Source organism: Vanessa tameamea, chromosome 10, assembly GCF_037043105.1.
Source record: "Vanessa tameamea isolate UH-Manoa-2023 chromosome 10, ilVanTame1 primary haplotype, whole genome shotgun sequence".
Lineage (NCBI taxonomy): Eukaryota > Metazoa > Arthropoda > Insecta > Lepidoptera > Nymphalidae > Vanessa > Vanessa tameamea.
Window position 1 is genome coordinate 10,575,105 of NC_087318.1, and position 23,472 is coordinate 10,598,576.

The following is a 23,472-nucleotide window of genomic DNA, read 5'->3' on the forward strand; positions in this document are numbered from 1 at the left end:
CGAGGAAAACGCATTCTGGGAAGCTGCGCCCGCGCTTATATCTTATACTTCGCGCATTGTATATTGGCTTGTACCATTTATTAATTAGTCAAGTGTATTTTGCTCTTTAGTAAATTATACTACGCATTCGAGTTACGATTCAATTACGACTCGACTGAACTAATTATATTTATTTATTTAAAAAATCTGAACTCAACCACGCTCATAGATGTATTTGATACATAATGTATAAATATATATAACTTGTGATTTATTACCAGTACACTTTACCTTTTTGGCACAGTTAACACTGCACATAATACGAGAAATAGTAGAGAAACATACCTAATTTTGGATAGTTAGATTTAGAGTGATGAGAAATACTCAGCTGAGTAAATAAAGATTATTTCGTTTCACATACGACAATTCATGATCTGTACTCATAGCTGAGGTGTCCGAGTGGTTAAGGAGTTGGACTTGAAATCCAATGGGTTTTACCCGCGCAGGTTCGAATCCTGTCCTCAGCGTGGAATCATTTTGTTGTCAAAGCACGTTTTAAAATGGCGTACTTTGTTTTTTATTTTTTTTCGACATGAAATCTGATTTCATGAGATTTTGTCCAACGTTCTTTAACCGCAATCTTATAAATATTTCAAAATACATTATATTGTAGCGGTTGCGGAAAAACCGTTTTCGCAGATTATCAAATCAGTACTATTCTATAATATATGTATTTGTAACAGGTACCTATTTAATTAATAAAATTACATTTGCATATTAGTTAAGTTATAACGAACTACTTACAATTATATCCATCATCGCATTTGCCAACGGCATCAAACCAATTGCATTTGGTTTTATCAAAGGACCTAGTTTAATTTTGTACATTACTTTTTTTATATTGTAAATTGTTACTAAATCTAAATCTTTTTTAAACAATGACAAATTATATAACCCATTACCTAATATTATAATTCAATGAGTGATGACTCAAACGATCTCACAGTCTGTACATTCTATGTCGGTACGTATGTACCTACTCGTAGATAATTTTTCTACTTAAAATGTAACTATGTATGTGAAGTGTAAACGACAATTTTAATTATCAATAAATGCCTACGATTAACCCAAATTATTTATTAAATTTTATAAAGTTAGGTGACTCTTTTATTAAAGATGCCACAGACTATTATGTGGACACCAGAGATCTTTTGTACAGGTGTCATGTAATGCATTTCAATTATGTGTACGGCAATAATTAATTTTTGTCTTAGCTTATTTCCGTTCGAAGTAATTTAAACTTGTTAATCTTATTCTTTCGGTGAATTAATAAACAATTTGTTGCGACTCAGTTACGATTCTAGCTTTGATTATTTTGCTGTAGGGAGGCTTTTTCACATTTTTACCTTTTGTATAAAAATTAAACGTAAATAATATTACCTATACATAAAATTATACTTAATAAGCAATGACATTAAAGACAGCTAAACAAAAATCTCGTTGTAGGTAGGTTAGGTAACCATTTATATGTGTATAAAAGTTGTTAATTTGATCTCGCTGGATAACGTTTTATTAATATATGCTGATACACACTGAACTGAATATATTACAACTTACACATATTTATTATTTATCTTTTATAAAAACTATTTTTCAACTATATAGTTACTATAAATCGCTCAATCATTAGTAAAATCCAATTAAATAAATGTATGCTTGTCTACCATCCATATAATATAACTGTATTTTCCTTATGTATGTATTATGTACAATGTAAAGTAATTTTCAGTTTATTATGAGTGTGTAATATAATTTAGAGCTATCTAGGGAGTACGGAGTCAAACTTGTCTATATAAATACTATTCAATAATAAGTTACTATGATAATGTCGCAATAAGATTGATCTCAGATGATTTTTAATACTTATCGTAATTGATGCATATATTTAATAATATTAAAAATGATAAATTTTGACTAACGACACGTATGATTCACTACACTCAATATGATAAGACAATCATTTGTATTTGGTAAATATAACAATATCTAAATCTGTATCAAACGTGACTCACTATCGCAAGAGCTTATATTCATTATAATAGAATATCTAGAGACTCAGTCGTCTTACCTTTTTTTTGAGCGATTTCTTAAATAAGATATAGGTACTAATGATATTACTCTCTCTTTCAAATGTATTATAAACAAATTAATGTTAAGCATTATTATCTATGTAAATTTTATTGATACTTTTTTATCTGAGGCTTAGTAATTATTATTTTTATGGGCCACCTTAAACCGTTTAATACACTGTATTTCTAACAGTACCCTTACTTCGCCAATGCGCCACCAACCTTGGGAACTAATATGTTATGTCCCTTGTGCCTGTAGTTAGACTGGCTCGCTCACCCTTCAAACTGTAAAAAACTCACACTTCAAACAAACACATCAATACCAAGTATTGCTGCTTGGCGGCAGAATATCTGATGAGTGGGTGGTACCAACCCAGGCGGGTTTGCACAAAGCCTTACCACCAAGTATAAGAAATAATCGTATATACCTACAAATATGTCATTAGTTCCATAACATTGTTGGAATTAATTTTTTTTATGTGGCACTCGTATATAAATAAATGTTATGATGTAGATGATCGATGTGACCGAAATCTTTGGGCAAAGTCTATTCTCAAGAAAGATTTAAAACTATTCAGATTGCATAATAAATGTGAGCACACAGCACACTCATAGTACGATGGAAGTTAAATCCGAAATGAACAAAAATAATTTAGGCGCATGAATAGTTTACGGGCATTCTGAACACAATTCGAGATTTGCGACCTTATAATCTATCCACTACACCAAAGGCGTAATGTTATCACACGAGAATACGGTGACAAGATATAGACGTACACTATGTATGTGTTTATTGTGTTACCGTTTAGCTGGAGATTACCGAGCAAGAAGTTCAATCATTACGTAGAAAAAATATGAATTTAAATGCACGTAACGCCTGATATTTTATCCCCTACATACTCCCTACACGTAAACCTTAAGGCTTAAGAATTTGTCAACCTTGAAATTGTCGACCAAGTTGAGCTTACTCCGCCATCATGAAAAAGAGATAAATTTTGGTGTCGTTGTTGTATGTTGACCTGAAGAATGAATTATGAATTTTGATTGAAATTAGTTTTTTGCTATTTTTCTATTGTGATGCATATTAAAAAATGTCTTTAATAGAACTTGAAAGCATGTTAGTTAATTATTGTGTCTTAAATAAAATACATTTAACAGGGAGAACCCAAACCGTTCTATATTTGGAGGAGAGGCTGTGCAGAAGATTTCAAGGGAGGTGCTTAAGCGGGTGATCGACGCACGAGTAAAATCGCAGTTTTATTGCTCGTTGGTACGACCTGTACCAACGAGCATACCCTTATATCACAGAAATATCTTGGCTCGAAATAATTATATATATAAACGAGTCATAATTAAAACTAGCTATAAAAATGAACCAGAAATAAAAATTAGTAAGTGAACTGGAACGTATTCAGTGACATCTACTTCATATTTGACAGCTCAGTTAGTAATCACTAATCAGTTGTCATTTGTCAGACTCGGAGTACGAAAAAATATATTTGTTTGTGTTTATAAAATAAATATTTTGTTTTAGGATCTGTATGAAAAAGTTTAAAAATGGTAATCTACGGAGTTTATATCGTTAGTAAATCTGGCGGTTTAATATATAACTATGACCATAATATTCCCAAAGTAGAAACAGAAAAAACTTTCGGGTTTCCTTTAGATATCAAACTTGAATATGAAAATAAGAAAGTCGTAGTTGTTTTTGGCCAAAGAGATGGTATAAATGGTAAGTGCTACTTAGGCAGTATTTATCTATTGACCGTGTACATGTAATACCTCCGATTTAATTTCAGTCGGACACGTCCTCCTCTCAGTGAATGGCTCACCAGTCAATGGCCGTACCACAGAAGACGGAAAAGACGTATTCGATGTTATAGAGCTAAAGGTATCTTTATTAGTTACATGATTAACAATCATCAATTTTTATGTTAGAAAATAAAAAAAATAATTTATTAAATACTACCCGAATTGATGTGTCATATACACATACACACATTAAGTAAATTATTGATACTCATTTTTACATTTTAGGAAAGTTACCCTCTTAGTCTGAAGTTTGGACGGCCACGAGCCACGACTAATGAGAAGATAGTTTTAGCGAGTATGTTCTACCCGCTCTTTGCACTAGCAAGTCAACTTAGTCCTGTCCCCAAATCTTCAGGAATTGAGATTCTTACTGCAGACTCATTCAAACTATCATGTTTTCAGACATTAACAGGTTAACATATATATACTCACATCACAATTATCTGCCAAATACAACATTAACTTTAATTATAATAATTATATTTAAATATTTCTCTAGGTGTGAAGTTCATAGTGGTAACTGACCCCAACATGCAAGGGCCTGATGTAGTCCTCAAAAGAATCTATGAGCTGTACTCCGACTATGCTCTGAAAAATCCCTTCTATTCTTTGGAAATGCCGATACGCTGTGAGCTGTTTGACACATCATTACATACGCTACTTGAATTAGTTGAGAAATCTGGAACTGCCAATTTATAACTGACTTGAAGATGTGTATAGAATTAAAATAAGACAATTTTGAATGTGTTTGTACATTGCAAGTAAATAGATGCTGTGAAAAAATAATGCTATATCGAAACGTTTGGTCCTCATTATGCAATAATTATATTATAATAAGTTTGCTATTGAAATATGTTTAAACACTTCCAGCTTTGTTTAGTTTTCTATAATTCTACAACCTTTTTCTATTTCCTTTGCACATCAAAGAATCTAATATATAGAAAAATGGAAAACCAAAAACTAGCTGAAAGCTATGCAACCGCTGAGGCGATGTTATGCTTGAAATAATCTTCATTTAAGGTACTAGTTTTATTGCCAAAATATGAGCAAATAAATGTTTATGCTATTATTTTATTTGTATGTTTAGTTTATGTTAAGATATGTTAACTGTTATGTATATAAAGTGTATTAAATATATTTGGTCTATCTATATTGTGTGAATTTTATAGTTATATTTTAATATCAGTTTATTTTAATATAATTTAAACTGAAACTACCAGACATTTAAATTATAAGTAAGTTTACATTTATTTCAATATTGTAATGCCACATGTCTAAATGACGATTCAAATGTGCTTTTAAGAGTCTATTTGTATAAATAATATTTCGATTTGCAACTTTTTAGTATTTTTACAGTTTAATATTTTTTTTATAGTACTGATATTACTATTATGAAAATTCATAAGCTATGTAGACGTTTATGTAAATAATTGGGTATACACACATAGAACAATAAAACACGTACATTTTTACGATAAAAAATTTATTGATATATAATAATTATTTATAACAATCGCCACCTCCTACTCTATACTAACGTTAGGTTATTTATTATCGATCGCGCTTTGTACTTCTACACACAACACTCACGCAACTATCGTCTGATATTTGGTACGAACGCGAACTCCGGACGCCGTCTCGACAGCCGGCGGACATGGCCTCGTCCTACACCCATGGGTCGTTTCAATTTCGCGATACTAATTTATGATTTATATTGTGCCGGGAAATTTAGGAAATATTCTAAAATCACAGATTGTAAATTCGGTAAATAGGCCTCGATGGACTCTTTAAATTTTTTTAGGTGCGATGGGAGTTTGTTCGTATTAGGGAGTGTGGTGTGTATGTGTGGTCCCGGAGTTCGTAACAATTAAAGCGATTTATTAGTTACATCAGCTTTGGACGTTCAATCAAAGAATACAAAAATCTATATTGAATTACTGACAGCGTGATATCTTGTGAGGGCGGCGCTAGAGGGAAGTGTGGACGCCGAGGATGGCGAATGGTGATATTTTCATACCTTACAATTTAGGCATTATGTACATAGAACTAAATACGATAACAACATGTCATCATCATCATTCGGACGTTTCGTGTCGGTCCTTGCAACGGCCCGCCGGCAGACAACCTCGAGAGAGATTCACAGTGTTAGTGGTGGTGGTGGTGGTGGTGGTGTAACCGTCGATAGTTATAGTACAGTCTTACATTATTATTCTAAGTTCGTTCCTGTGAGCGCGGGTCGCGGCGCGCCGACTCTATATTAAATCACTTAACGCACTAATACATAACACCGTTAGAGCTATAGTATTGCATTCAAAGATATCACTCCAAGCTCGAGTGCTCATCGCTCGCTAACTTATAAAACCAATCTTCAATAGACATCTCATATATCTTCAATATGACAGTAAGGCTGATCCGCACTAGCGAAACGTTAATGGCGATGGCGCTTACACGCAGTGCGCACCGAGCCTTACGTCCGAAGCGAGTGTGACGGCTAGAAGGCTTATTCTCATAATTAACCAAACACACTAAAAAACGTCATTCTGTCGCAATTATGAAATATACCATCAGTTCATAAATTTTGATATAGAAAGCTTATTCTAACTAACCTACTCACGCGGACGCGGCCGCCCCGCGTCTGTCTACTCTAATAAACAAACCACGTAACAAAATACGACTTTCGAGGACATTCGTCTGACACAACCTTAAATTTTCTAATATTCATGTTCGACATCTCGCCGAGTTAAACTTAACATACTTGTCATATGAACAAATCCCCTGTAAGGTTTATCTCGACTATTTACGTCGATTCCAATAAAACCTGTGTGCACATCGTCGGTGTGTACTCAGCATTATTTTTCGAAATATAATGGAAAAACCGATATTATTGCACTTTGAAATGGCACTCGCATTGCACACAACAATGATATATTTTATAAAGGTTTCCTTTTCATTGAGAATTTTCATCATAATAACATCACATCTATCATTGAACAATTTTTAAAGGAATTTAAAAGTGTGATAGTTTAAAATGCTTATCGCCTCCTGCGATAAAAGAAAATTAAGTACACAGTTTCATTCGTATATCAAAATATAAATATTTTCATTGGAGTACAAAACCCACATCACAGTACAACAATAAATACTGTTGTAGAGACAAAATATTAAACATTGATGTGTTTTTTTCAGTACCGTAAACAAATTAATTATATTTAATATAAAACCATCTAATATTTTCTATCACATGAAAGGACATTAACCGCACAACACTTCATTGAATAACATATAATAATCGTGACGATAATTTTTATAATCAACTCGAATATTCTCTTCATAATTGATCTCTATAAGACTGTCATCCTTGATTCAAGGAATGTTCCTGAACAAAGTAAACCACATTCGTAATAAAATACATCTGCTATACAGGAGTCGTAAGTCGGCACTAACCACTCGTTCCTACTCTGTATCGTATTATAGGTATAGTTGACTGGATTATTCGGTTGCTGTGAGTAATTGCTCCGGTATTTTAAAAATAATCTTCTCTCAACTGTAGTTTAAAAAGCTCGCACCGCGGCGGGCGGATGTCAGTCGGGCGGCGGTCGGGCGGTGGTGTGGTGGTGGTGTGGTGGTGGGGCGGCGGTCGCTAGTGCTGGTGCGCGCGCGGGCCCCACAGTCGCAGCGAGTAGTCGTCGGAGGCGGAGACCAGCACGTCGTGGTGGCGCGGGTTCCACGCCACGGCGTTGACGCAGCGCGTGTGCCCCGACACCACCGCGATGGGCTCCTCCCCGCCCACGTGCCAGATGTACACCTGCAAGTGGACATGCGCCCTGCGCTATTACCTTCGCATACATTTCTCTACGGTTTAAGTTGCAGCAGCTTCGGCACCTCTGAATGACTATTAACCGTTCACCTGCATCATCCGCACTATGTGCTGGATATGTTGGGTACAAACGTAAAAACCGATCGTGTCACAGCATTAAATCTCTGTGCATCGCAGGTTTGTACGTGATAGCAGTGTCGTCTCGTCACCTTATTGTCCTCGCTGCCGGATGCGATAAAGTCCTGGTGCGCTCCGCCGAAGCACGCGTGTATGGTGAAGTGTCCCTGCGACAGGCCGCGGAAGCGACGCACCAGCGCACGCGCACCTGTCATATAATTACACATGATTTCAATCAATATGTTCTTTATTTGAATGGGCTCTTACATGTACGTTAAAATTTTCATTTAATTTCATTTTCAGTTAAACATAATTATTTCACGGTTCAGATTGTTCAACTAAATAAATACTGACTCGTTAAATGAAATACTTAAAATAAGTATATTAATTTTTAAGGCAGCTGCAATTTTTTTAAAGTATTATATAAACTTCGCCAAAAACTCACGTATGTCCCAGAGGTGCACGCCCTGGTTGGCCACGTTGAGCAATAGCAGGGAGTCCGCCGCGTTCAGCGTCATCGCCATCACCGCGTGCTCCTCTTGGATGCTGTCGGCGGAGTCAACTCATATGAACAACTTTGGTTTGAGGCTTTTTTCTAAAGATATTTAAGGTAAACCGGTCTCTCGAAAAATAGTAGTAGTGTATTCTCATTAAAATTTAATTAATAAATGTTGGCCGATTGGCAGAAATCCTTGTTTCATAAATATAGAGCACAGACGAAAATAATAAAAGAATGAGATGGAATGCGATCAGTGAAGTTTGCTCGATAGCAGCGGCTGTCTTCAGTAGGACCGCACAGTATATACACAGTGCACAGAGTACAGAGTACAGACTACACTAAGGCTCACAGGTTGCGGTCGGTGAGGTCGGCGAAGTCGTAGGCGCGCACGCGGTGGTGCGTGTCGGCCGCCAGCACCTTGCCGTCGCCGCGACACGCCAGCGCGTTCACGCGCACGCCGTCCCAGTTGTTGAGCAGCGTGCCCTGCGGAGACAGCCGGTTAGCGACGGCGGGCCGGCGGGGGGGGGGGGGCGTCGGTCGGAGCGGCCGGCGGGACTCACGTCGAGGCTGCAGTGGTAGAACTGTCCGCGCGCGCCGCCGCACACGAACTTGTCGGACGAGGCGTGCCACGCCACCGCCGTCAGGGAGTCCTCCTGCGAGTGCGTCATCTTCAAGTGTAGCTGCTCCGTCTGAAACGCGCCCGCGGACGTTGGAGTGCACGTGTACCAACCAAACACACAATGGGTTTACGTTGAATTGAAGCATTCGAGTATAATTCTCTACCTCCATATTCCAAATCCAGAGATCGGGACAGTCTTCGGGCCCGGCGGCTATGAGGTAGCGGCCGTCGGGACTCCACGATAGATATGACACGCCGTATGAATGACCCTCCAAGGACTTTCTGTAAAGTATTAATTAAAAAATGAGATGATGATGAAAACTATCCCAATATTTTAGTTAAATTTAATTAGCAGACAAAGAGTGTAGACCTGAAGGAGAGCCGCTTGGCTATGGGGTCAAAATCCCATATCATGACGGTATTGTCTTTCGAGCCCGACGCCAGCTTGGAGCCGTCGGGCGACCACTTGCAGTACCACACCTCGTCGCAGTGTTCGTTTAGCACCTGTGATGAAAAAAGTATTCCTTTCGTTAAATTGAGATCGATTAAACTTAAAGAAGCGACAGAAAAAGCTTTTCGTGTCTCTTATTCAACCATTGTTGCGAACCACCCAACCATCGCGTAAATATTAAATGAGAGATTATTTTAAGCCGGCTAGTACCTGCAGTGAATGTATAGGAAACTGATCGGCGGAGCAGTGGTGATCTGCGAGCAGAGAGAAGGGGATGGGGTCCACGGACGGCGCGGGGACCGCGACCGTGGTGGTCGTGGCAGCGGCGGCGGGGACGGCGGCCGCGAGCGGCGGGCGCGGCGCGGCGTGGAAGCGACAGCGCGCGGCCTGCTGCGCCGCCGCCTGCGCCAGCAGCGCGCGCAGCCGGCCCGGCGCCATCATCAGCGCGGGCGGCAGCACGGCCTGCACAGAGCACGCGCGTTACGAGCAGCCCGGCGGCGCGGCGGGGGGGCTCGCGGCGCAGTACCTGCACGCGCGCGAGGACGGCGGCGCGCGAGGGCGGCCCGCCCGGCCAGTGCGCGCGCGCCCGCAGCTCGGCCGCGTCGGCGCACATCATGAGCGCGGACAGGCGGTGCACGCGCGGCGTGTCGTGCTGCAGCGGCGTCAGCTCGTTCCGCAGCACGTGCAGCGCGTCCAGCACGCGTCCCGCTTCGAGGTGCTCCAGGTACTTTTGTTCCAGAACCACGAACTTCATCTCCTGAAGCGACGGAAAGATTACATTTTATTGCACGGTACGTTGTCTCGCACTCGCCGGTCGCCCAGAATAAATTACGTGACTTTGGTCACGTAATTTCGTGGCTCTGGTGACGCGGATAGCGAGTTATCGATAATGAAATTGACCAACGAGAATTATTAAGACGACTAAACGGTCACGGTCGGCGCAAGAAATTATATATTACTGTAAAGAAAAGCAATTATAAGTGTAGCGAACGAAACTTACAGAGAGATTATGCGTGTCGACGTGCGGCGAGTCGCGCAGCAGATCGTGCAGGACACCCAGGTCATGGTCGGCCTTCACCCAGTCGCCGGCCAGCACGTGCTGCCGAAACGTGGCGGCCGCCGGGTGCTCCAAGTGCAGTCCTGACTCCTCCATCAGCAACGATGCACTGCGCCTGATGGGATGTTGTTCTCGTTATTAGCTTCTTTGAACTACCGTCCGATTGAAACCGGAACTGCGATTTCGGCGACCGATATAGAAACTTTATTAAACATTGGCACAATCAAAACAGTCCATGCTGAGTAAATAAAATGTTATTGAAAATGTTATTGTTGAGAAAACACGAAACAGAGTGATTTTAATGTACCATGATACGGTATTGGCACTATAACTAATATTAACTAATCCTTTTGCCGTCATTGTCACTCACTGAACTTAAGTCTCACTCAAGTGTCCTCGTACTGTAATTACAATAGCTCACTCACTCGTTAAAGTGTAACACTAAAATACTTTCTATTATATTATTAATTTAACTAGTTTTCGTCTGCGGCTTCGCTCGCGTTTTGGGCTTGGTCGTTAGATAATAAACATAAAAAATAGGCTATGTCAAGCTTGCTTCATACCAAAATTATCAAATACGGTTCAGTGATTTGGCCGTGAAAGAGCGACAGACAGACAGGCCGACAGACAGAGTTACTTTTGCATTTATAATATTAGTATAGACTAGCGACCCGCCGACAATGATTTGATGTAAACATAATTTATACTCTATTGCAGTCAGTAATAGTGTAACTTACTACCAACAATAAAAAAAATGCATTATTAATTACATTAGTTGCGGAATTATATCCTAAACATTAGCAGCCTGTAAATTTCTCACTGCTGGCCTAAAGCCTCCTCTCCCTTTGAGGAGAAGATTTGGAGCATACGCAACGCTGCTACAAGGCGGATTGGTGGAATACACATGTGGCGGAATTTCGTTGAAATGAGACACATGCAGGTTTCCTCACGATGTTTTCCTTCACCGCCGAGCACGATATGAATTATAAACACAAATTAAGCACATGAAAATTCAGTGGTTCTTGCCTGGGTTTGAATACGAAATCATCGATTAAGATGCAAGCGTTCCAACCACTTATACCTATTATTCTCAATTCAACCCTAAATACAAACAAATTTTACCTCTTTGTAATATAAGTATAAATAAATACATAATACTATGTAAGAACAAAGCAATATTATAAATAACAATCAAATGTAGAATAGAGAATCGACAATAAAATATAATTTATTCTAGTAACTCTTAAAAGCACTTTTAAACAATCAATTCAAAAGTGCTTTTAAATACATTAAATAAAAGTAAAGATGAGTTTTTTTGTTTGTTGTTCTTAACTGCTTAACTAATGGTATTTTACATACACATCTTATTCTTTTGTTTTGTTATTATTGTATAATTTGATTGGTGGGCGGACAATGCAAAATGTGTAATGACCAATGATAATTATAAGATGTCCTATACTCATTGGTCCATAATATTTTTAACCATTCCTTACTGCATCAATGCACTACCAATCATGAGCACTAAGATGTTATGTCCCTTGTTCCTGTTGTGACACATTAACCCTTCAACCCGGAACACAACTATACTTAGTATGGCCGCTTGGCATTAGAATATATGATAAGTGGGTGGTACCTAACCAGGCTTGCACAAAGATACTAGCACAATTATAATGACCAACAATATACTTTTTTTTTTTGCTGATAAGATATTGAGGACCTTTTCCAGCCAGCCCAGGTAAAGTAAACCTAAGTTAAGTTAGATTAAAGGGAAAAACCAAGAACAGATACAGCAATTACAGCATTAACATATAATGACTGATTGGAATAATTTAAATTTATTACAATGTCAATATCTATGGGAAAAGGTGACCTGGACCATCAATTGGTCCATAGCCTCATATTCCTCCTTATTATAAATGTGTTATTTTATGAATGGTAAGTACTACATTCTGCAATAAAAAAAAAACGCAAGCACTAGCATGTGAACAAAACCTTATTTAACATAGTATAATATAGCAAAATTAATTTATTTTTATTCAGTATATTAAAAGTATTCCTGATAAATACACATTAACTAAATATTTTCCTACTAGACAAAGACTACAGTTATATTGATTATTATCTTCTATAAATATGTAAGCAAAATAAAACATCATCATAGCATTATCAATCAATAAGCAAATTATTATAATTTCTAACCAATATTACAAGAAGTGCCTCAATTTTACTTATTCACAAAGAGATTTCTTTGTTAATTTAAACAATAAGTAGTTTGTTGACAAATCCTCCAATTGTGTTACTCACAAGTGTTTATTCTGCATAATAGGTATTGATAGAAAATATAAATAGAGATCTAAATTATATCAGTATCTTCTATATTAAATAAAGAAGTATTACTTTTATTCTTCAACTACTTAAAACTTTCACTAATTTTAGATTGTACAAATATAAGGCAGACAATTAGTGCAAATTAACGCATCAAAATGTTGTTTCTTCATCACATACACAAAGCATAAAAATTGTGAACAGCCTGTAAAATTGTGTACTAAATTTGTTTTGTTGTAAAGTAAACAAAAAACATCTGTAGGTAAAATTAAAACATATACAGTAGAGATTATTTTATACTTGAAAGACTAGTGTATTACACAAAAAAGAATCCATAATTTTGCATTCTACATTCAATGAATGATAAAAATGGAACTCACTCAAGTCCAACAGATAGGAGATGTTGCCCAATGAGACGGACAATTTCCTGGTCAGTCTGGCCCATGCGAAGACCTGGCGATAGGTCTCCATTCCGAGCGGCGTCACCGTTGAGGTGAGCGCCGTTGGTGCACGGCTGATGCATAGTAGGCTCCGGCGACAGCCTGCGCGTCCGCTTGCGCGGCGGCCGTTGGCCCTCGTCCCCGGAGTCACTGGAGGCCAGGCTGGCCTGCTCCGCTGCGCGTGCTCGCCGCGCTCCTCCGGTCACGATACCCGCCGCATCGGCCTCGTCGCGGCGTGACGTCACGCCCGCTGCCCGCCGCCCGCGCTCAATGAACCATCTCCCTTTGTTCGATGGTAAACGTTTCTCGATTGTTCCTACGACACCCTCGCTCTGCTCTTTCTTCTAACAAAAGTTATACAAAATCAACTATTCAGTAGAGTATTTTACAAAAAGCTAGGATCACTGTTGATATTCACAGCGTACACAAAAATCAGCTGAAAATGAAACGACAGCTGTCTATCTTCGCTATGTTCAACATCGCCCTTCTTTCTGTTTCGGATGACGTTCGTATATCGTTCGGTCGCGCATCGGATAAAATCGTGTGCAATGTAATGACCTCAAAACAAAAATATAAAGTATGTATCGCGTTTTACGAAACAGTACCGTAATCGTAATGAAACAACTAATGTATTTTTTAAATTATTATAACTAATGTATTTGTAAATTATATATATATATCAAATAAACACAGTAAAATGTTTTTATTACTAATTAAATTGTAGTAATAAACTCCTAAAAACACGAGAAATAATAAACCTAAATTTCTTAAATGGAAATTTATTTTAATACATTTATTAAAATTGTATTTACTCTACCAGTTAGAACCTGCTGATGTTAATAAAAAAGAATAAGAAAAGATTTTTTTTTTGCTGAATCCAATCTGCGTCATCTGAAACTTGGTTATTGTAATTGAATTGTCACTTGACTATTTATAATCTGTAATTCTGTACATATAATGTCATGTACATTTACGAAGAAAGTTTAAAAAATAATAAATATTATGTATTTAAAAAAAACGTACTTTTTCTGATTTTAATTTGATACTTGTGAAAAAAACCTATTATAGTTAAATACTCATTTGTTATAATCTAAATAATAAGGATATATAATGTGTTGACTATCCCTGTAAACATTTCTAATAAAGTCAATTATTGTTGTGAATGTAAAGATTGTAAAGTAAGAAAAAGAAAGTTTCATTCGTTAATAATTTTATTTTTTTAAGTTAAACCATGGTAATTTTTATTTTAAAAATTATATTCTTAATAATATTCGTACGACCAACAAGTCTTCAACTTCTTATTAATGTTAAAAATCAGGTAAAATCTTGAATAGTTTAAATAAAAGTTTCATTGTAACTATAATCTTTCAGCATATAATTCATTTTAATTTATAAATAATGCAGGGTGGCGATGTTATGCAAGAGAATATTACGGCGAACGTATCTGAGGACACGGTGACCCTAGAGTTTTTACGGTTGGATGGCGTTTACGTCTCCCAACTCGTGGATTTCACTAATGTATGTGTCCGTTATTACACGATTGAGTGTCTTTCTATTTAGATGACAACAACAGTCAAACGTAGAGTACGTTTGAATGCTATTTTTCATTTAGTTCCTCGCAAAAAGTCTGTAAGAGTCATTTAATTATTACTATTGAGTAATCTTTAATGTAAGCAAATTACCTACTTACTTTTAATATTTACTAACATTTTATATAAATTAAACAAATAAAATGTCTTCATTCTTAATAACATAGTTTGTGTAAAAGTGAACAAGAGAAATCATTTGCTTTTGAATGCTGGTATTTTCAAGGAGAATCTTTTTATAAGTAACCAGTTATAGCCATAATCAAATAGTCCCACAATTCTGTAGGAAGTTGAAGCAATGAAGGTTATTATACCAGGTGAAGAGGAGTTGGGGCAAACTGGTCATCAAATACTTTGTTTCCTAACCCATGCAGCTCAAGCTGACTTCATAGCTCCAGATGCAATGGCCAAGCTTAGACAGGTATTTCTTATTCTGTTAAATCTTATTTGTAAATTATTGTAAATAGTAAATAAATATGTTGAGAAAGTGAGAATAATGAAGAGAATGCTGCCTTTCAAATTAAAAATTATGAAGATAATATTCAATTAAAGGCATTAAGAATAGTCAGTTGTAAAATTTTTATTTTATTATAATATGCAAATTCTGATAAATTTGTAAAAGTTCTTGATATTTATTGTCTGTATTATTTTTTTTACTTCTATTAAAGAAAAATCCAGGAACAGTAAGAGTGGCAGAGGAAGATAAAGGATGGCGGCAAACTACTGCCACTGCATGGGCTGGTCGTGCTACTCTGCTCTTATCCCCAGCTGCAGCAAGACACTGTGGCCCAGCCCATGACAAGGTTTATTTGCGTTCTGCTGATTTATCGAGATGGGCTCCAAGGCCTGGTAAGATTTTCTACATTACGACTCATAAAATATATTTAAAGTATTATATATTTCATAATTAATTTATACATTTTTTAAAAGGTATGGAACAGTCTTCATATTCATCTGAAGTTACCCCATTTCCTGCCCAAGCACTCTCATCTGATACTTCAGATAGAAATCCATCAGTAAGTGTATGTGTGGCCGAAAAAGATGCTTCTAAAGAGTGCATCTGTCATTTAGAGGTAATTTTGTAGGTAATATACAGGCAATACAAATATTTATATTAGATCTTTATTAATTTCAATGTGTTTTGTTTAGGTCTGTGTTAATTGGTACCCATGTGGCTTAAAGTATTGCAAAGGAAAACCTCAGGGTGGCCTCAGTTATCGCTGTGGGATCAAGACATGTCATCGCTGTTATCGCTATCACTACTATGTCCGTCGACGAGATACTTGCCTCAACTACTTGTGACCCCACACTCGCCCACCGGGCTTCTCACTATGCCAAACTGCGCATCTAGTCAATCTACTTGTAGCTTTCTTATATATTTACAAGACTATGAACTGTGAAAATTGTATCTACATTTGTATTATATATTTTGCTAGAAAACTGTTTTTAACTAAGAATAAATGAAGTAAATTTTCAATGTTTTATTCATATCTATTTTAATATAATACATTTACAAACTACGTGTTATATATACATTTTAGTGGCATCCTGGGAATGGTTCATGACGGTTCTTACGCAGTACAAATTGAATTTTTCTTTCCATGTCTTCATTGTAGATAGCTTTGCACTTTTCGTGATTTACTCGTCGCCTGGTCTGAATATAAGTACAGAAAATTAGAGGAACTATAAATAGTTCTACCAAATATACTTTAAATTACGCGAATAGCAGTCTGAATTAAAATGTAATGATTCTTTGTAACAAAATCACAAACTAAGTGATAAGTAATAACTACACAGAATTATGCAAACAAATATTTCGAGCCATAATTAGCTAATGAAATAATTTACCTGAAAAGGTTTTTCATAATATCTAGTAAGCCGATACTGTTCCAAGATGCCTTCTTTTCCTAAAATCCTATTAACCAGTCGGCATGCATCATCAACGTTGTTGTTTTTAACGAAGACTGTGCGAGCGATGAATGAGGGATGTCTGTTAGCTAACAATTTTAGTGTTAAAAACATGATCAATTAAATAAATATCGTATTTTTAGGTTATGGTTACAGATCTAGATAATAAAATAACAATATTGACATTGTCAAATTGACAGTTGACACTTGACTTCTTTTAATAATCTTTCTCTTTAATATAAGACAACAGTATTTTGCTTCACAGCCTACACCTTGAGTTATTCTTTTTATTTTATTTTATAATGGAACAATCTGTCCTCTGGGTTTTTAAGTACGCAGTTCTTAGGAAGATAAAAAAATCCTTTGAATTTATAAAGCTAATATATCTATTATTATATGCATACTCTTTGTAATAATTTAAGTTTCACTTGAATTTTTTTGTGCGACTATTGACTTGAGGTTAAAAAAATAACTTTTTATGTACAAAAAATCATAACAGAAATTATATTTCAACCAAAACTTCTTTAAAAATTTAACTAATACATTCCACTATTTTTGATTACTTAATAATTCGTGTATGTTGTATTGGCTAGAATTATTGATATTGTTTTATTGCTTATTAGTATATATGGTGGCTTAAAATTCATACTATAAAATGGAAGTGGCAAATGAAAGCGATGTCAAGTCTATTATGTCGATATCTTCGAAGTCGGACGGCAGTACTGGTGCATTATCGCGTTTGCGCTGGCGTAATGCTCCATTACACGAAAGATGCACTATGTCTGACATGACGAAAATCAAAGATGCTTTCCAAGCTGCTTATAGAAACAAAATGTTACCAACTGAATTTAGGAACCTCTTGAGAACGCTCCTTAGCGTTGAATACGATGAAGATGAATTTAAAATATTGTTTATGAAGGTACCACAAAGCAAGCTTTAACCTCCTTAATTAATTTAAATGATCTTATTCTTCTACTTTATGGTAATACATCTTGGATACGTTAAGCAGATTAACACAGCTCGTGATGGTGAGATCGATTGGGACGAGTTGGTGTCGCATCTGTTGCTGGGCTATTTCGCAAACGATCCTGAGAATCAACGTGCTTCTCTTCAGTTGCCAATAATGGGTTTACCCAATGTCATGCGGTCTCAGCACCGGCATCCCATATCAAGAATATGCTTCTGTCCAGATGTTAATAAGGGAAGCATTAAAAAACATTAGTTTAATCATCTTATACTGACGTCGTTCGTATAAAATTAATGTTACGTATAGGATCGCAGTACGGATCCAATGCAAGGCAATTACGTCACAGCTAGTCGCGATGGAATGATAAATTGGTGGTCTCTGGATATGAATCTCTTGAGAACGGCTTTCTCCTCCAGTCGTTAGTGTTATGTTATTGTTTCTTAAAAAATACTATGAGATTTAGACTAATCAAAGTAAGAGAGATTTAGGCATAGGCATATAAAACTTTACTTCTTTTTACTATTTATTATATTCCTAACATATATTTGCATTAACTTTCCTACCAGCGCATCTAAAGGTACGCTCAACGTGGGTGACTGACATGGTGTGCATGCCGGATGTGAATATTGTTGTAACCAGCTCGACGGAACGGGATCTTCGCTTTTACGACTGCACGGCTAAAACTTTTACCCTAAAAATCGTTATAACCAGCTGGGAGTATATGGTACCCAATAATTACATTTACAATATGTCTAATCATTTTAAATTAATCTCACATTTCCATTTAAAATATACAATATATAACAAAAATAAACATAATTATTATATAACTCTATAGCCTAGTGCTTAGAACGCGTGAATTTTCGCCTAAGATTGCGTGTTCCAATCTAAGCAAGTACTACTGAATTTTCGTGTTCAGCCATGAAGGTAATTATCGTGCATGCGTCGGATTAAATTCTGTCACATATGTGTCCACCAAATTCTGGAAAACCTTCTCAAAAAACACAGAAAGCCTTTGTCCACTAGTTGGAGAATTAACAAGTCGTTACTTTACGAAATTGGGAACAGAACTAAACACAAATGGAAATATTTATTTGAACATAAAATGTTTGGCAAAAGGAGTCAGTTCTGTATAATTAGGTCAATGCACAGCATTGGTTTTTAGCTAATCCCTTTAGTTTTAACCTTAAGTAAAATCAACAAACAAATATCTATGCAAATTATAATTGAAAAAATAAGAAAAGAACCAATAGTATTTTTATATTAAAAAAGAGTATTTTTATATTAAAATAGAGTATTTTTATATTAAAAAGAATAACGATGGAACTTTTCATCAGATATGTACAATGTACTACCACTTCTACAAGGATCTGAAAGAAAAGAGCATTTTGATATGCGGGGACGTGGGAGGCAACGTGCGCGTATTGTTGTTCTCGCCTGTTAAGCGCGGCCCCTTCCGCAACCAGCCGGGCCGTGCGCTGCTGCAGCTGCGACACGTCGACCTACAGCGTAAGGTAACATTAACTAAATTGCACTGCATCACTTACATATTTTTTTCTAACTAGGTTAGAAAAAAAGTTTACTTAAGTACACTTAGTTTTTCTATTAGATACCCTTTTCCAAGAAAACTTATGACGAAGTCAACTTTAAGCCATAGATTTGTACAAATGTATCAATGTTCAAGACGCATTTGAAATAAACATTTTAACCGATTATGTAATTTGATCTTTTACTGCAGTTCTATTTTTAAATTTTGTTTTTTATTTGTGATTAATGGGCAGTCCCGACATTTTCATGTAGTTTAATCTAAGAAAATTGCATAGGTACTTATCAAAAATATTGATTCGAAAGCAATTCTGAACTTTGACGCAGTTTATGAATTAATTAACGTATGCGGCAGCCTTATCTTCTTCCGGAGATGAAATTGGTGGAGATGAGTCGCGTGCATGCGGACTGGGTGCGACAGGTGTCGTTCTACGCCTCGCTGCACTGTGTGGTGTCGTGCGCCACGTGCACCGACGCGTTGCTGATGTGCGACCTCGCCGCCTCCAAGACGCACAACATGTTTAGAGTCGAAAAAGTTAAAACTCATAAGTTGTTTTTAGGGACTAGCGAGTAACTTTAGATTACTGAAATAATTTAACGTAGTTATACGTATAAAATTATTTGGCGAAAATAGCCCAGAAGATAGAAATTGCGAATCTCAACCGAGGATGGCAAGTTTAAAAAAAGGAGGGAAATTACTGTTTCATAGGGTATCCAGTGCTTTGCATTTGACGAGGAGGCCCATGTACTGGTGACTGGTGGTCCGGACTGCGTGGTTCGTGTGTGGAACCCCTTTGTACCCGGCAAGGCTAGCGTCGTGCTGATGGGTCACCACGCCGCAGTGACGGCCCTAGCACTGCAGGGGTCCGGTCTTATCATCTACTCGCTCTCGCGCGATCGAGTCATCAAGGTCTGGGACGTTCAGGGACAAGTTTGTCTACAGGTAATTTTGTGGATAGTTGAAGTATACCGTTACTGCTAATGAAATGTGTTTAATTTATTTTTCACAATATTTTCATTTTCGGCAGACTTATATTGACATTCCACCCCAAATCGGAGAGCGTACTCCAATATCAGCCGTGTACAACCCTGCTACTAGAGAATTCATTTTGGCCGCTATTAAGATAGCAATTGTGGTGTTAGATGAGCAACTCAATCCGCAACACACAGACGGTTTTACTCACTCGCGAGCAGTTGCAAAAGTTCTTTATAATCCGCTCTTTAAAGTTGTGATCACTTGTGGGATGGATAGCATCATAATTAACTGGGATCCTGTGACAGGTTTGTGAAAGTATATGTTAGGGGTAACAATAATAATTCTAAGCTGGGCTTTCATATAAATCAATGGTAGGTAAACGTAACGCGATGGTTCGTGACGCCCACACGCGACTTCTGCATGGTGAATTAATTCCGGTGGAGATCACGGCGGCTTGCTTTGACCCCGGCTATCAGTTGTTGTTGACGGGAGCCCGGAATGGTACACTTAAGGTTAGGTTGTCTACTATTTCTATAAAAAATTATATTCGAAGCCTATCTTTGTAATAAATCTATCCATTTATCGTTGTAATAAATGTACTGTTCAGGTCAATTTTAGAGATATTTTTAAATATTATAGGTTTGGAATTTTAATACGGGTCTTTGTCTGAAAAATATGTCGATCGAATATATGTGTGAAGTGACGAATTGTTTTTGGGTGGAAGGAAGGTGAGTTTATATAATCTAAAATATTATTTTCATGTAATATAACTATTGATTAAAGGCCATCGGTATAAACTGATGATCTGAAATCTCTCACGAACATGGCAGAATCCTAGCGGTAGGATGGAATCGTCACGTAACTGAGTTCGAAGATGCGGGCTCCGGAGAGAACGGGAAGAGCTGGGAGACGCGGCACTCGGATGACGTGCTGGCTGCGGCTGCTCGCGCGCCAATCACGCTCGCCACCGCTACCTACAACTCCGAGCTAATCCTCTGGAAGCTCGAGACCGGCCAGCCCTATAGGTCTTCTCACATTCCGAGTCGAGCATAAAATATATATCTGCTCATTTGATGTTGACGTAACATGACTTCTTTGTGATCGATCGACAGACGGTTCTCATGCACCGAACCAATGCTGCGCATCAAGATGCAATACAACAAGCGAGCTTCTTCACCGCCACCAAATCCTACAACTCCCGGACGACGAAGTACTTCTACAGTCCGAAAACCCAGGTTTTAGTTTATAACGATTTACATTTTTTTATAAGTAGACAAAAAAAATTAAGTATTAAAAAAAGTATTGTAATGTATCATGCCACAATATCTACAGAAGTAATTATTGAAATATTCTCCTCGTAAAGATTTACACTTTGGAGATATAGTTTTTTTTTATCAAAACTGCCAATATCCGAAAATAGATATGAATCAATCAATACTAATCGTTGATTCTAGCATGACCGCCGGACGCGAGTCAATAGACGCCGCGGCAGCGACAGAGAAGGCACGTGCGCGCCGGGTGTCTCGCGTCACGCTGCCGGCTCGCGCGCAACGAATGCGTCAGCTCGCTGTACACGCTGCCATCTTTCTCACTACACGACCTTATGCGATGCGCGTTGGTGGGCAAAGAAATTTTTCAGTTGCAATTGCATATTTCGGAAAATTTGGAAGATCTCTTTCTTCAATTATATACGTATTATGTCGTCCAGATTGATATCAGCCTCGGAGACCATTTATGACCCGCCATGGCTAGCTGCACAGTATATGTTGTAGTACAGGTGCACTCTGTATAGGGTATACAGAGTGTACGACACGACCAGAGAGTTTAGGAGCAAGCACTGCCAATTTGTAGACTCCAGGCGGTCACCAAATTGAAAATTTCTTTGCAGAAAAATCATTTAATTATATATTGTAATTTATAGCATCCTTGATGGTCGCCTTGGAGAATGGTCAGGTTCAGTGTTGGTCGGACCATCCGGCGGGCGGTATACAAGGTTCCTTCCAGGGGATCCATACTGCCGGTGACTATGTGTCCGCATTGGCCACTGACGTCGATAATGATTATCTCTTCACCGGCACCACCGTGGGATACATTAAAATTTGGCTCATGACCAATTACCTTAGAGACGAGAAGGTATATTCTGCACTATTTCTCATTTGTTCGTTTGTGATTAGATGTTTTAAAATGTAATGACAGGTGCACGTGAATATGCCGAAACTCCGGTTGACGTTTCCGTTTCTATGGTGCGACCGTATTGAGGGTCGTGCCAAGCGAAGTGTGCGCGATCAGCCACTACCTTTACTGCTCAGCAGTTACCGCGCGCATTTGCGCTGTATCACTAGCCTCGCCTACATCGACGATTTGCGCCTCGTTCTTAGGTATCTCAAGAATATTTTCAAATATATTTTCCGTTAAGACAAATTTCATCAAATGACGATATGAACTTTTCCAGCGGCTCGTCTGATTATAGCGTTCGCGTGTGGAAGTTATCAGGTGAGTATTTACAGACATTGGGAAGCTTCCTACCCTGGAGTCTCGAAGTCACCCGATTTCCACCGGACGTCAGAAAAGTCGCCAGCTTCACAACGTTTAAAGTGAGTCACTTTATGGGTCCGAAAATTGAGTAGATTCACTTATTTCAAAGACATAGCGACGGTATTTCATCTATACAGGTGTGGCGCGGTGGGGAAGTATCACGCTACGTGCCGGGACGGGTGGCGCCGGACGCGCTGCGCGACATCACTGTGCACGAACTGCGTACACGCACGTTTGGTGCGCCGTGCCCCGAACCCGTGCTGGGCCGACATGTTGCACCGCCCGCGCGCCCCGAGACACAGGCCCCGCCGCGACTCGACGACTCGCTACCTACTGTACGCTACATCACTATATACATGCGATAATATTTTGTTATGGAAGTACGGCGTAGAAAATGGTTCTCTATGCTCAAAAATATGAATCCTTTGACTGCAGATCCCGCTGTACGCTCACCTGCGCATGGCGTCGACGCAGCCGGTGCGGCGCGCGCCCACGCCGGAGCTGGTGCGCGCCGCGCGCTTGCGGCGCGAGCCCGAACGGCGCCCACGCACGCATTTCGAGAGTCGGAATGAATAGTCCGACGTAAAAAACCTTTATTATTTTTACATGAACGTTGCTCATATTGGGCTCTATGTATAAATTTAAATAATTTTATGACAAATAAAATTGCTCTTTTCATTATTTTGTCTATATGTCACCGTAAGATTACA

General features: G+C 38.0%; 5 protein-coding genes and 1 non-coding gene across 7 annotated transcripts in view; 4 read left to right on the forward strand and 2 right to left on the reverse strand.

The window, feature by feature from the left end:
- Positions 1-13,845, reverse strand: part of LOC113404185 (WD repeat-containing protein 26) — a 56,956-nt gene extending 43,111 nt beyond the window's left edge. Inside the window, exons 1-12 of one of the 2 annotated variants that reach the window (XM_026645047.2) lie at positions 13,664-13,845; positions 13,186-13,586; positions 10,424-10,595; positions 9,950-10,180; positions 9,634-9,885; positions 9,343-9,476; positions 9,137-9,254; positions 8,914-9,042; positions 8,703-8,836; positions 8,300-8,400; positions 7,947-8,062; positions 5,387-7,725 (exon numbers count right to left, since the gene is read on the reverse strand). In XM_026645047.2, the coding sequence (XP_026500832.1) occupies positions 7,561-7,725; positions 7,947-8,062; positions 8,300-8,400; positions 8,703-8,836; positions 8,914-9,042; positions 9,137-9,254; positions 9,343-9,476; positions 9,634-9,885; positions 9,950-10,180; positions 10,424-10,595; positions 13,186-13,328 (1,695 nt within the window). In that variant the 5' untranslated portion in view covers positions 13,329-13,586; positions 13,664-13,845 and the 3' untranslated portion in view covers positions 5,387-7,560. Of the gene's footprint in view, positions 1-5,386; positions 7,726-7,946; positions 8,063-8,299; positions 8,401-8,702; positions 8,837-8,913; positions 9,043-9,136; positions 9,255-9,342; positions 9,477-9,633; positions 9,886-9,949; positions 10,181-10,423; positions 10,596-13,185 lie in introns of those variants that run through there. The other variant, XR_010309262.1, reaches the window with a different exon arrangement.
- Positions 425-506, forward strand: Trnas-uga (transfer RNA serine (anticodon UGA)). Its single transcript has one exon. It is a non-coding gene; the product is annotated as a tRNA-Ser (tRNA).
- On the forward strand, positions 3,564-5,081 carry Trs23 (TRAPP subunit 23). The gene is made up of 4 exons (XM_026627653.2): positions 3,564-3,840; positions 3,908-3,999; positions 4,146-4,332; positions 4,420-5,081. The coding sequence occupies exons 1-4, from the start codon at positions 3,666-3,668 to the stop codon at positions 4,617-4,619; spliced, it is 654 nt and encodes a 217-aa protein (XP_026483438.1). The 5' UTR covers positions 3,564-3,665; the 3' UTR covers positions 4,620-5,081.
- Positions 13,846-14,344: 499 nt separating the features above from the next.
- Positions 14,345-16,308, forward strand: LOC113404873 (out at first protein). Its single transcript, XM_026645941.2, has 6 exons — positions 14,345-14,563; positions 14,650-14,763; positions 15,118-15,252; positions 15,500-15,680; positions 15,762-15,904; positions 15,981-16,308. The coding sequence occupies exons 1-6, from the start codon at positions 14,477-14,479 to the stop codon at positions 16,131-16,133; spliced, it is 813 nt and encodes a 270-aa protein (XP_026501726.2). The 5' UTR covers positions 14,345-14,476; the 3' UTR covers positions 16,134-16,308.
- Positions 16,298-16,926, reverse strand: Mrps21 (mitochondrial ribosomal protein S21). The gene is made up of 2 exons (XM_026645953.2): positions 16,680-16,926; positions 16,298-16,485 (listed from the first exon to the last, which is right to left on the reverse strand). Exons 1-2 carry the CDS (start codon positions 16,851-16,853, stop codon positions 16,369-16,371), a joined length of 291 nt encoding a protein of 96 aa, XP_026501738.1. The 5' UTR covers positions 16,854-16,926; the 3' UTR covers positions 16,298-16,368.
- A 468-nt stretch (positions 16,927-17,394) lies between these two features.
- Positions 17,395-23,338, forward strand: LOC113397127 (WD repeat-containing protein on Y chromosome-like). Its single transcript, XM_026635336.2, is given in 17 exon segments — positions 17,395-17,658; positions 17,749-18,124; positions 18,273-18,430; positions 19,044-19,220; positions 19,607-19,786; positions 19,961-20,194; positions 20,280-20,532; positions 20,603-20,739; positions 20,867-20,955; positions 21,058-21,252; positions 21,340-21,462; positions 21,682-21,845; positions 22,149-22,360; positions 22,424-22,605; positions 22,680-22,821; positions 22,900-23,097; positions 23,198-23,338. Coding segments are annotated over 17 exon segments (3,225 nt in total).
- The last annotated feature ends 134 nt before the right edge of the window (positions 23,339-23,472 follow it).